The 14,801-nt window shown below is 34.6% G+C and overlaps 1 protein-coding gene across 1 annotated transcript in view; it reads right to left on the bottom strand.

Annotated features, from left to right (window-relative positions):
* LOC123525888 (uncharacterized) overlaps positions 1 to 14,801 on the bottom strand; it is an 81,027-nt gene that overhangs the window by 27,108 nt on the left and 39,118 nt on the right. The window contains exon 4 of the mRNA XM_045305045.2: positions 10,290 to 10,370. Coding sequence (XP_045160980.2) covers positions 10,290 to 10,370 — 81 coding nt within the window. The remainder of the gene's footprint in view (positions 1 to 10,289; positions 10,371 to 14,801) is intronic.

The following is a 14,801-nucleotide window of genomic DNA, read 5'->3' as shown; positions in this document are numbered from 1 at the left end:
TAACGTAACATTATTTTAAAATCCATGCATGAATGACAAAGATATGGACCGGACATGCCCATCAATGCACTATCATGAAAAATGATCTTTAACGTCTGTGACCTTGACCTTTGAGCTACGGACCTGGGTCTTGCGTGTGACACGTCGTCTTATTGTGGTACACATTCATGCCAAGTTATTTGAAAATCCATTCATCGATGACAAAGATATGGACCGGACACGCCCATCAATGCACTATCCTTTAACGTCTAAGTGTGACCTTGACCTTTGAGCTACGGACCTGGGTCTTGCGCACTGCACGTCGCCTTACTGTGATACACATTCATGCCAAGTTATTTGAAAATCCATCCATCGATGACAAAGATATGGACCGGACAAGCCCATCAATGCGCTATCCTTTAACTTCTAAGTGTGACCTTGACCTTTGAGCTACGGACCTGGGTCTTGCGCACTGCACGTCGACTTACTGTGGTACACATTCATGCCAAGTTATTTAAAAATCCATCTATCGATAACAAAGATATGGACCGGACACGCCCATCAAAGCACTATCCTTTAACGTCTAAGTGTGACCTTGACCTTTGAGCTACGGACCTTGGTCTTGCGCACTGCACGTCGTCTTACTGTGGTACACATTCATGCCAAGTTATTTGAAAATCCATCCATCGATGACAAAGATATGGACCGGACACGAAAATTGCGGACAGACCGACAGACTGACAGACCGACAGACGGTTCAAAAACTATATGCCTCCCTTCGGGGCATAAAAACTCATTAATCCATGTCTACTTTTAAGATTGGAAAAATGTTGTAGTACGCTGTATCACACATGATTATGCATGGGTAACTTCTTTGTCCAGCTGCCTAAAGTATATAGTACATGCATTACCAGTTACATTTTGCAGACTTAATATTTTGGAAATTCTGTATCATTTATACCATTTTAATGACTAGTTCGGAATCCTGTACAGTTTATGGCATACAGCTAAAAGCAGTTAACAAGTTTTATAAATTGGCTTACAATGAATTGAAAATAGATGGATTTTCTTCAGATAAAAATAAAATATGAAATATAATCACTTATTCATTTTTCTATGAGGATGAAACTGTACAGCAAAACGATTTTAGTTAATAAAGACATTTCCTAGTCATTTTCCTACGGACAGATTTCTTTTTTGTAATTTTACATAAATCTGCTTCAAAATACACCTGTCAAGTTTAGGGGCCATTACGGTATGACACCATGCTCGTTTATAAGGTATGGACAGCAATTTGAAATTGGTAGTGAAATATGAGAACCAAGAAATGAAATAAGTTACGAATTAAATTTCTTAACAATTCTTAAGTTACCACTTCAGTTCATACATATTACATAACTGGTGCAAAAAAAATCTTATATCTATTCCAAAATTTAGATGAAGTCTTCTTACTTGTAAACAAGCATCTCTGTTTTCATTACAACTGTCTTTCTTTTAGATAAAAGAAGACAATTTCACTATTACATGTTCAAGCCTAGTTTGTTTCGATTAAAGCGGAGTGTCAGGTACCGCCCGCAACTATTCAACTTTATATCTAACCCCAAAGGAGAACAATAAGTAATAACAAAGTGGCAACCGCAGTAACAACTGCCGGAAATGTCTTTAAACCACGCACGCCCGGTAGGGGGAGTTAGATGGCGTAATTAATAGCTTTTGTTCTGCTACCTCTATATAGCTTTTTTTAGAATATGTTGTTTCTGTTTGGGGCTGTTTCTTATTGAATCTTTGGAGAATACAAAAACAACAAACTATCAATCTCTAGAATGCTGACTGGATATAGAATGAATTAGAATGAATTGTGACGTCGAGAATCTTTCTGTTTTGAAACGCATGTACAATAAGAATATGACAATCTATAAATAGTCTTCACTGAAAATCTGCTTGGCATTAGTCGTAAATGTATATAGTTTTCTTCCATTAAGGTTATATCCAACTGGACTTTTATAGGCAAAGGCAATATCCTTAATGTTATTCATTAAAGATCAGACAGTCCATGCACTACAGATATATTCCATTTCTAGAACAAAACAAAAACATTTCATTGCGTTTTCGTAACTGTCTTGTTAAAACGAATTAAAAACATTTTTTGTTCTGGATAAACGTATAAATTACGAAATTTACGTCCATGCAAGTAATCTTTGTGTCGCTAGCCCTGAAATTACCTTCAAATAATTAGTGCTTATTGGAATACACATTTAATTATACATCGCAATTTCCTCTATTTCATTTGATTAGGCGCAACATGATTCTCGTGTAATAATGCGTGTGATTACTGGCCTAAACTCCGTGCTATAACGTACCCGGAATCCAATTAGAAAATTGCCCGAAGCAAGGTATAGCGACACTACTTAGTTATTTGTCGTCTAGAAAACCAAAATGATGAGTCATAACTTTCAGTACGAGAACACTGGATACTATTTCGCCCAAAATAAGTTAAAAGAAGTCGAGAAGAATGTCTTTGTTTAAAAGAAATATTGGCAATTATCCTGTTTACTAGTTTTGTTTTCTCTCATGGCCTCAAAGAATTTACGATACCTGTCAGATGTTGTTGAAAAATTGAAATAAAATGAACATAATTTAAAGGAAATAATTATTTTGAGAAAAGGAAATGATGATTTCTCGTGCATATAGTTTTTCTTGCTTAATCAGTACTTTTTATGGCTTCGTTTTGTGTCATGTGCACAAAAAAAGAGATATGGTTTTCTGGTGTAAAACAAATTACATTTGCCTAGCAGGAAGTTCGAAACTGTTTCAATATTTTTTGTGCAATATCGTTATGGAACGCGTAGTATTTTAATACCGAGGTAATATTAAATAACTTGTTTTTATCAAACCCATTGTAAAACAGTTTTACATTTTGAATATTTCTATTCAGTTGGGAATGATTCTGGCCAATTAGAATTCAATCGGAATACATTTACTGGTAATTTATTGTTCGTATAATAAGATGATTTACAAAACGATCCTCGAAGATTTCAGCTTTAATTCAGATTATTAAAAATAAAATCTAACAAACTTTACATATTTTCTACGAGAATTTTCCTGTTTCGTTAATCATATTGTTTCCGTTTTCTTGCACTTAGTGTGCAGCTCTTGTACAGTTGCAGGCTACGCTTTCTTCTTTGAATGTGTCTGATGAAACAGGCTGGAACTTTGATATTTGCCTACTGCTTTGTTTCACCGGGTCCTTCATGGTGTTTCTCTTGTTGCACTGCCTTCTGAATTTCTTGTTTTTGCACGAACTCATCTTGCGAGGACCAACTTTTACACTGTCCTCTAACTTTAAGATAAGGTAGGGGTGACGGTTTGTGCATAATTCCTCAGGTTTTTTTTTTGTTTGTTTGTTTTTTATAAGTGGTGCCTCACTGTTTCTTTGTTTTGTCCTCATTTTGTACAAGTTTGACCTAGTTTGTGTATATTTAATGTTGTACATATTCATACATACATTGCTGGTGGGTTGGGTAGAGTACGGGGCTATGTTCTTGGAAGGTGGCTTTTCCTGTTTGATGTTGTTCCTGGACCTTTTACTTTTGTTCTGTAACTCTGGAGCATAGTTGGGGCTGTTAGATTTCGTGTATATTGAACTAGTTTAAACTGTCCAGTGGTGTTTTTGCTCTGACCCCTTTCATTTTCGTTTTGTCTTCATTGCCTTTGTGTATGGTTTTGTGTATAATAAATAACGACAATATCTACACTGATATAAGGATACGGTTTGACGGGGGTGCTCTATTAAACGTGTCTCTTTCCCTTGTTTACTTTTTATAAGAGATACATATCAACATATTAAAGTCCGAAGTTAAATCTGGATTTGTGTGATAATATTTTCGTCGTGCTTTTTCTTTCATTTCATAGTGCTATGAAATGAATATAAAAACTTTAACATTAACCCTATTTTACACGATTTTGTTTTCATTAAAAGGTCTAATACGATGCTGGCGGTTTATCAATCATTAACAGACATTGTTAATTAAGAACACACTTGCTGGTGAACACACGTTTGCTACAGAAGCACAACATTATTGAAGAAAAGAGAGTGAACGTCAAACTACATGTTTTATAATTGCTTCTTCTTCCAAATAGTCAATGTTCAATGTTTGCTGGGTATGTTTAAAGGATTAAAAGTTATTTGTATGTGTTTAGACTGGTATAAACTACATTGGGACTACTTGCTTTCCCAAGAATCCGGCCGGCTAACGCACAAAAATAGCATTCAATCCTTATATATATTTACATTTTCGCAGTAGCTTGCTTCAAAATTAACTGGTTGATTTAGCAATGCATAGCGTCCATGAATGCTATGCTTACGACCAACCTAGAAACAAACTTCTTTTGCTCGATTCATCATAACTTTCAGATATTTTATTATGTACGTCTGCCTTGACACAGCTTGTCCTCCGAATACAGCATAAACAGACACTTTTTATCATAAGGCAAAATCTTTAATGGAAGCAAAATTGAATTTGATAATTGAATGAAGCTCTGGACCCTACGTATAGAATCTAGATATCGGTAGAGTCAGTTCCTATTAGACTGTTTTATATCGGAGATAATAAGATGAGATTTTTATTTGAACGCGTAAAAAGCATTTTCTTGTCAAAGAAAAGGACGGCTAATTTGAGGTTTTATGTGGTCATGTTTCAGTTGGCACTTCTTGTGTACATGTCGATCTTGATTTCTGTTCGTGCTAAGACACAAAAACGTTTTAAGTTGATTCAAGTCTTTTTGTTGTTGTTTTGTTCTGATTTGTTTTTGTTTTGTTTTACTGTTTGTTTGCTTTTTTCTTTCGTTTTTTAAAGAAAATATTCTATGCCAGATAAACGGTAACGATTGTACAAATGTTCTGATTTGTTTAACCGCTTCCTGTTTGCGCAACGAAGCAGGGGCGCATTTTATGACAAAGTACAGAACCGGGTAATGGGTCAGCTCCCCGAGTCAAATATCGTGGTATAAAGGCGGACAGTGACAGCGGATTCTCCCTAATATTGAGGTAAATTCGTGGAATCAGTCATGACGAAAGGCATACAAAATATACATGCTGACGCTAGTTTGTAACAAAGTCAAATAGGGACGTACTTGTGCTAAGGCAATTATTTGTCATTTCGGAAATTACATCAGTGTCTAGACGAAACGGTTTAAAGTGTATCATGTAAGTATTATTGCAGCTTATGACACAATTACCATCTGGTTATAACAAACTTTCGGCTCAATACGTCTAGTATTTTTGATTTCAGTAATCCCAGTAGACAGTTAAAACAAAACAACAATTACCCAATGTCTTTGAATTGCCACTCCACCTACGACCATACAGTGGATACAGCTCGTTGTATTAATCTCTCAACATGATATCTCCATTAAATATTCTTAACTGATTGTGTTTCTGGTTCGATATATGCTTTGACATAATGATTTTATACACATAATTTTCAACATATAATGGCAGGTGTCCGAGATAAATATATTTATACAATTTTGAACAAAAGAGGACTTGCCCTGGTGCCCGGATTTTTAAGAGTTTTGCTAGTATTCTACATGACTTGTTGGAAAATATGACCAGTTTCCCAACATTTCACAAGTATAAACCAGATTCGTCCAGAAAACTATAATGCGGATAAATATGGCTATAGATTTAAGCATCAAAGTATAGGCACCTCATCACACTCGGCAAATGGCCCCCTGGAGAGAAGGTTTGACATTTCTAATACTTTGTATGGTTCTATATGCTGGGTCTTTTCCAGTAAAGTCGTAGACAAAGTATTTGAGGAAATGACAAAGCCATTTATCCTGACCATGACATAGATAACATCAGCAAAAGAAAGAAGATATCTGACTTCAGTTTCCCTTGATATCCATGCTACATGTTTTACGTAAAGTTCTGCATACACATCCTAAATGTTATTTACGCACATTGCATGTACTATCCGCATTCATTTAGATGACAGCACAGTGTTGCCGCACACTGTCTTATATTGATCGAAAATGATAAATCTGATTTCAATTTAGCATCATGTATAAATAGAGCTAGGAATATTGTCAGCCTGCGTATCAATCAGACGTGCACGCTTAATTAGAAACTCTACTAAACCAGATAAATTGCTTTCAAATTGACTGCTAATATTCTCACTGATACATTTCTTATACTCTTCTAGATATTGGAAAAACTCGATCGTAAAAGCAGATGAAAAGATAGAAATGAGTCACAATTCTAAACTTAACTAATTCCATGACTTTGATTCCGGATAACGATTCAACTTGTCGAACAAAGCGCATTTTACGGATAAAAACGCATGTTTGTGCATTAATTGGTCGTTTCAGATACATAGAAAAAAGCAAACTTTTTCATGAAATAAATTGTTGGCAAGATAATTGGAACCTTGACAGCAAGCCTTAAAGACTCCATTAAAGAATCAAGTTCTGATAACATGAATTAATAATGGATATTCTGACCGGGATAAAACGGTAAAGTCTTATTCAACATCATTGTCAAAAGAATCGTCAACCTTCGAACTGCTTTTGTTATCTAACTGAAGATATTAAAAAATCTAAACACTTTATATACTGGACCTAAAAAGAGAAATTTCCGTTTTACCGCTAAAGGGAAGTTAATCACAAATCACATACAATGATGTCGACAAGCTAAATTTCTCAATACATCTACATGGTAAATACTGATTTCCTCGAATCACTACATTAACAAGTCACTGCAACACGAAGACAGTGATATCGTTTGTTAAAGTCAAACATGATAAAGTTCCTATTGAGAGCATTGCAACAGGGATGTAACATTGTGTCCGTATTCAGACGCTATGTTTTGTTCACAGTAAATATTCAAATTTTGTATAATTTTGACTTTTTCGTATCAAAACACAAAATCAGAGCTTAGAGAGAATTCGTTAAAGGTCCATTACTAAGGGAGAGTGAGTTGGCAATTTTTTTCATAGCCAGTGCATAGACTTCTGCAAGACACTAAATAATGAAGACTGGCAGGTCAAAATTTACAGAAGGTCTTTGGAACTCAAAGAAATATATGTGTATTATGTTGAAATTTCAATGAATCAACAGAATGACCCCCCCCCCCCCCCAGGTCTTTTTAACTTTCTTCATACTTCATAGAAAAATAATTGTACATATACTGCGATTTATTTCGAATTTCTACATACCAACTTTCATTTTCCAATAAAATGAAATAGTTTCTGTGCTTTTTAAAAGAAATTAAAATGTTCATTTTCCTTAGTATTGGACCTTTAAGATAGTTAAGCCAAAAATAAGAAATTTGGAATCTTTTTTTTAAATAATGAAAAAGATTACTAGTATCTTGTAAGGCATTATACTATTTTATCAACATGCAGTTGTATGAATGAGCACAAAATGGAACTGCGATCGTAATTGTGAAGCAATCTCAATTTCCAGCAAGTTTCCTGACCAACGAGCGTGGCAAGATTGAGAAGAAAGTCAAAGTTTACCATATTTCATGATCAAATTGTTCCAATTTTCTTCCAGAGATGTGTTTGGTAAAAGCAAATGAGTGTTGACCAAATTAAATCAAGCTAGCGTGATTGGGCTCTCAAATATATCAAGTGACCGCCGTTAATTCCGTCTAATAGAAGGCAGTATGGCAATTATAACATGTTCAAAAATTTCCCAAGTGAGGGGCTGGAATTGCTTTATATGCGACTGACAAGGTGGCAAGATCATAATTATATTAATACGTGTTTTTGTATAACAATGTCTACATGCGTCAATATCCATGTAAAAGATTCATATATATGATACACTTTTGATTCAAATACAACACAACTGTAACTTAATCATTATGGTATTATTTGACCAACAGTATACTGAAGATTATAAAAAAGGATACAAAAATATCGATGATACATTACGTCATGACAATGAGAAGATATCCTCATTTTTTTTTTGAAATTATAGATTAAGCTAAAGGTAATCTGAAGCTAGAGATAATGTGTGGAGCCCAAGTTACTGAATTCAAGTTTAAGGCCCTCAAATTCAAAGATCGCATGGCGCCTGTCAGTATAAAATAAAATTGGTTTCCAATTTACAATCAAGATAAAACAAATACTAGAAAATCGGACAGACTACTAGCATCTACATCCTCCTAGACATTGCGGCATTATGACAAACGCCTTGTCAATATCTACAAAACCCTTTTATCGAATTATATGCATTCTCAGTATCGGACACAAGCCTAATAAAATAATGATATTTAGATACATTTCACTTACATTCTGACCCCAACGTCTTGAGAAATAAATGTTAATGTAAGTGCCAAGTCTTACGCTATGTTAGTGGTAATTTTAAAGTGTAAAAATATAACTTGTTTAATCAAATTATATTAAATGAAATATGCTTTAAAGTATACACTGCAAGGTCCGAGCCCTACAAGACAAAACTATTCAGTTGAAATACGGTTTTAGGCAAAGAACAGTAAGTTATTTCACCACGGGCGAGCACCTGGGTAGAACCACCGAATTCCGTAAGCCAGCTGGATGGCTTCCTCACATGCCCCGGGTGAGCCTCGAACCTACATCAGTCAGGGGCAAGTGATTCGAAGCCAGCAACCACAACCAGTTAGACACGGAAGTCCCAAGAACTTATACGGATGTATGATTACTCCTCAAGTATAAGGATTTAATGTGCAGATTTGACGCGATGTGTAAGGCTATTCCATATATACATGGTCCTCGATTAGATTTATGACTTAAAAATGGTTCAGTGTTTGTATAGGAATGTAAAGTTGGAGGTAAAAAGATGAACGCAAGGTTCGTGTATGAACGTCTGTTGATAAGATGAAGTTATTCATTAATATTATGAAAAGTATTTCAGAAATTCCAGTGCCCAGGCTTGGAATCTAACCCGGGTCCTCTGCAATGACAATCATAGTGTGGTACCACTGGACCATCGTCCAGTTATAAAATCCACTAATGAGAAGGCATTCCAATATAAGTGTATGCCAATCTGATATACTACGTCATGTCCATAACATTCAATGAAAGTGCATAGACTCATGATGTTTCCAAGTAAGGATGGAAAATCTATCTTTATTTGAGACAACAATTAGAAAAAAAGTATGAAGTCGTTAATTTGACAGAAGCCATTAAACACATGATATCAAAACTAAATAAACAGCTTCAATTTCTTAATTCTGATGAGATTAATTGAAATGTTCACGACAGTGCGAAACCAAGCAGGCCTTATTCTATTTCAAATGTGTTTTAAAGTTTATTTTCAATCGTTAATCCATACAGAAATATCTGCTGAAATGGTGCTAGTGCGTGCGTCCACAGTTTAATTGTTACGATTTACATAGACATTACGGCTCACGATTCAAACAATCTAAGACCATGTTGAATTAAATGTAAAATGGCGCCATTCAATACGAACATTTTCTCGTTAACTTTGGAAAGATATATTAGTTTTCTTAAAATGTCCTTTCTTGTAGAAATTCTTATACTTTTAGTTTTTTTGATTGATTTGCATAATTATTTTTTGAAGCATGTTTTGTCTATTATACACAGAGACAATTGTATGTGGCATTTACTCGATTTAAATGTATCAAATATGATTCATTGTACCTCAGAATAACATCAAGCTGCATAAACTTTATCTTAATTCTAGATACAATGGTATCGATGTACTGATAGAATCTGTTCAGAGAAAATTCTTCAGTTTATGCCATACACCCTTAATTAAAACTCTTGCTGATGTTAGCGGTCAAAGCTGATCATTTCATAAAAAAAACAAATACGATTCGTTTTGTTGATTATCATATATCTACTATCAAAGAGTAAATGTAGAAAATCCGATCCCTAGACAGTAGTAATAAATGAAATTCCTTGTGAAATGGTTCTAGAGGAAGAATTTTATATGGATACAAGTCAGTATGGGTTGGGAGTAGAAAATCGTTCATTTTTGTATCATTTTATACATGTATTGTCTACGTGGGTAGCGATTGTCTGCTCTACAACGAATGTGAAATGGCATAGCTCACCAAACGACATCTGCCTCTAGCCGTGTCTGTTTGTATTTGAACCTTGGAAACCTATTCTCGGTTTCATACCACTTTTTTAACAGGAATGTTTTAGAATTGGTTTAGAAAGAATTGTCAAAACATAGTCTATTTCTACAAATGGCCGAAGTATACTAAGTTTATATTTATTTCTTGTAAATCATCGTATTTTATCCAGTCAGCTGTATGAACAAAGAAAATCTGTCATGAAAACTACATCACATACCTCTGACTAGTGTATGAAGTATTGTATCCCCGTTGATGAGACTGCACACGTGGTGGAACTTTTCGTCATACCAACATGGACCTGCAATATAAACAGAGAAATTTGTTAGCAGAACGTTATCAATTTTGTTTTAAAAAGAAATATCAAGTTCAAAGAGCAATTGTCAAAGAAGAAGACGTCTGGTGTATATGAAGAAAGATAGTTGAGAATGTTGAAAATGTACGATGGAACAATGTATTGATATAGAACTTTTTCAGGGAAACGTTTACAGTTGTAAAGCTGGTTGTATCTAGAAAAGAACATCGATCTGTATAATCAAAGCAAAAGTCCGTGACGTATTTGGAAAGCTAATTCTTTCATATGCTTTGAGGAACAGCAAGCCATATACTGAACATTTCTGCAGTAATTGATTTTGCTACAAACTAACTTCTGTGATATTGAAATATAAGAGGCTTTCAGAATTCAGACAAGACGAATATGTAAGTATCATTTTATCAGACATTTATAGATCCTATTTTGTTAAAATTTACATGTTCATAAAGTTTATGTGGTGTGTCTTTCTCCAGTTAAACGCCATATTCGCGCCCAGATATGTCATTTACATCCAAGCTGAAATTGAACAGACTCAAATAAAACACGAAGCAACTTTTATACGAGTTTGTTTGCAGACTCATACAGTTTTACGAGGACTATTCCCATAAAACGAAAATGCTACGTTTTGCTTATCTTCACGACAATATGTATTTTACGACGACACCGGGATTGCTTATTTTAAGACTTCGATAATAAAATGCGGGGCAGAATAATTGTAAATGCGGAGGATCGAGATTTTCCCGATAGTGTCATAATGTTTTGACAAAATGCATACAAAGTATGAAAATATAATTATACGTCGGAAACATAAGGCATGGAAACTAATCCGAAGCTTCATTATTGGTCCATAAAAACTAACCGGAGCAGACATAAAGATTGTTCAAGCATATTGTTATTTCACCAATTTTCTCCAAGTATTTCTTTTAGTGAATAAATTTGTGACATAAAAGGACTCATGAATACGCGTGTTATCATAGTCTTTTCTTCGTTTAACTATAAAAGGGCTTTTGAATAGAGGGAAAATATCTATGTTTTTATTTTTATTTCAACCTACATCTTAAAGTCTCGAATTAAAGTATATGTTAAAATAATGAGTCAGCTGCGAAACGTCAGGCTGCGTTATATTGGATTATACTGTTACACTGGAACAAGTATGCAGATAATAAAGACAATATCTTTTATTATAACAAACCGCAGTAACCCTGAATGTTTTAAGCATAGATAAATTATTTTTATTGGTTCTGAAGAAGACTGAAGAGACTAGATGTTTGGTTATTTATCATTATAATAAACAAATTAAAACTCGGACGCTCATTATTTAAACTTCGTCACGCTCTCAATTAAACGTATTTCATTGGTTGACAAACATGTCTTACATAAACAACTGAACGTGAGCCATCCTCTTAAGCACTGGCCAAAATAGAGCCACTGGTGCAGCTAAGTGTTCTACAAGACCTGTATCTCATTAAGTCTTTCTACTACAATAATATGAGTACGGTAGCTATTCAAACCGGTCTGTTGTCGACGAAAAAATCGGAGAAGACTTATATATGAAGCGTACAGGCGAGATAATGCGCGTTGAAAAGCTTCTATCCAACACTCCATTATCCCTGAACTGTGAAACATGACTTGATTGGCGAGTCATTATGATCATTACTAGAAGTCAGTGTTTTATTATGGAGATAGAAAGGGGCGCGTAATAATGTGCCATCTTGAATTGATTCAAATACGCCTTTAATGAGCCGTTAAGTGAATACCGTGGAACTTTTAAATTAAGCTCATCTCGTTTTATTTTGTCCCAGTAATGAAAAAACTTAGTGTTTTTAGAAGAAACGGTTTAAAAGTAACACATGAAGGAAACAAATAAGCTTTGAACTTCAGTTTCCAGACAATGCACAGCGGGACTGAAAATGAAACAATAGATAGTATTACGCCTGCATTCTTAGACACCCCTCTAAATATGTAATACGAAGTTTTATGTTGTTTGGTGTGTGTGTACATAATGTGAATATATGTTTTCTTTATCATTATGTCTGTTCGTCTGACGACATCCTATTTTTAGTTTTAATTCTTCATCTGACCGACACCTTTCGATGTACCAGGTGTTATGATATTACATAAATCAAGCTTAGCATGGAGGCAGATATGAAGCCATCTTCGTCATTCATTATCTAGACAGGGCCATTACGAATGATAACCTAGCAATGCTAGAGAAAAATCTAGGGCATTCATGAATGCCTATTGCCGATATCTTCCAGAAAAATCGATTCCTCCAAAATGAATATGATTCTTTGTTTTAAAATATCTAATCCGGGCCTGATGGTTCCGGAAAACAGGTTTTAGCTAAACACAGCACAGGAAACAGAACTTGATTCATATTACTGGTTGTGCGTTCCTATTCACTGAACCTTATCTGGTAAATCACCTGTAAGCCTGGAAAAGAACATGTAGTATGTGTAATTGTTTTTGGCAGACAAACACTGTAATGTTTTCTGACTCCAATCATTTGTTATTTGCACAGATTCCACAGACTGATGAGTTTAGACCAGTAAATATCTGTGTATTTACACAAGACCAACGAGCGGACAAGACCTTGCTCTCATGTTAATTGGAACTGATACATTCAAAGCATAGAAGACAAGTTGCGCTTATCACAACTCAAAACATGTTCTCACTATATAACAGTGAAGTTTTCACTATCTCCGCTAAGAATTATACAGACATCACAAAACATGGCAACAGTTTTGATGATGTTAAGTATTTTCTATCGGACCGGGTTGTTGATGAAAAAAATGTTTTGGTTTAATGAAGAGGGACCTCTGCCATTTTAGATTTAAACCGTTGTGTAGACTTGCTGTAATTGATGCTGTTATTATTTTATTTGTTTCAGAACAAAAATTCCTTCCTTTGTTTTTCTACTGGGGAAGTTAATTTTGGGCGCAATGACTGGACGAGCAGTGGCTGTTTAATCTGTATATGAAGCTATTGTAGCGGTGTATTGATCACAAAAGTAACTGATGTCTGTCTTAATTTGTCTTAAATAAGAACATTACTGGTAAAAAGAATAAGATAAATCTAGGAAATAAATGATTCATCGCTTAAAACATCAATAATAAAAAATGACAGGGAGCATTAGAAAAATCACCAAACTGTTTGTAAACGTTCTAAGAATGTGCTCGTCGCGTGAAGAAAATTAATGATAAAGGAGTAGAGATAAATGTTCTGCCGACCTGAGGTCCATCTCGTACCAGGGTGATTGATAGATCCTCGTATTTTTCTACCATTTACCGCATGCCTAATGGATTTTTTTGTTGTTACAGGCGTTATTCGGTTTCTAAAAGAATTGTACAGGCGATACATGATTTTGAAAGGCATGAGTATCATGCTTTGATTTTAATGTTCCAAACATTTCATATGTTCCAGATGAGTACAACTAATTATGTACAACTCTCTTTTGGTGTCAGATTCTTTTCATGCTGACCGCTACTTGGACACTTGAAAAACGTGGTAAATCAATTAAGATCGCATATAGTCTAAACGAAGTATGGTACGTGATCAAAAGTATTAACATAAATTTTACCGTTGAAATATTAAGCCAAAATACTATTCCTAAAATTATCTTAATATAAAACACTTTTGAAATATCCATTGCAGGCTGTTTATCTTTACTTTGAAATGCTATAATGTTTCGCATAGACACAAAGTTCTCTCAGATACCAAGTGCAGTTATCTGCATAACACATTTGGTGGTTTACTCATTGTATGATGATGTTCTCAGATTGAAGTACCGAAATGATTTTATATTAAAAAAGTAAACGTACAATTGTCGGGTCTTTGTTACATAACAGAATGAAAGGCGTTTCACTACTATAATATCGGAACGGTTTTCAGGAATTCAAGAATCAATACAAATACGTATTCTTGTGAAAGTTGCACTCAAGACCCAATTCTTTTCACAGCAGTTTAATCAAAATATATCGGCATAAGACTATGTATTCGACTTTTTACCGTTCAAAAGAATGAAAAGATGTATTTCCTATTGTAACACAAGCACAAAATCTTTTAAGATTCCATTTCTCATTCCCTTCTCGGCCGACATGTAAGTGAAGCATTTTGAAGCAATTACTTTTCCGAGTTATTTTCCCCGTTACAATATTGTCTGTTAGAAAATAAAATAATGATTCTGTATTTCTCTGATTATAAGCAATATTGCTCCACTGGCTTCCGCCGTGTATTGTAAAAGTCTGAATAAATAAAACGGCATGCAATCACTTTCAAAATTAACTTTAGTTAGCAAGGTTCAGCGACTGTAAATTACAGGTTATATCGTGAAAACATGTATGTTTTTGCTGAGAAAACGAGGCATCTCCATGGTAACTAATTAAGACATAATGGAATAAAAACATTTATGAATCGATC

The sequence above is a fragment of the Mercenaria mercenaria genome, chromosome 3, assembly GCF_021730395.1.
Source record: "Mercenaria mercenaria strain notata chromosome 3, MADL_Memer_1, whole genome shotgun sequence".
Classification (NCBI taxonomy): Eukaryota; Metazoa; Mollusca; class Bivalvia; order Venerida; family Veneridae; genus Mercenaria; species Mercenaria mercenaria.
Note: the sequence above shows the minus strand (reverse complement) of the source record. Positions and strands in the feature narration are given on the sequence as shown.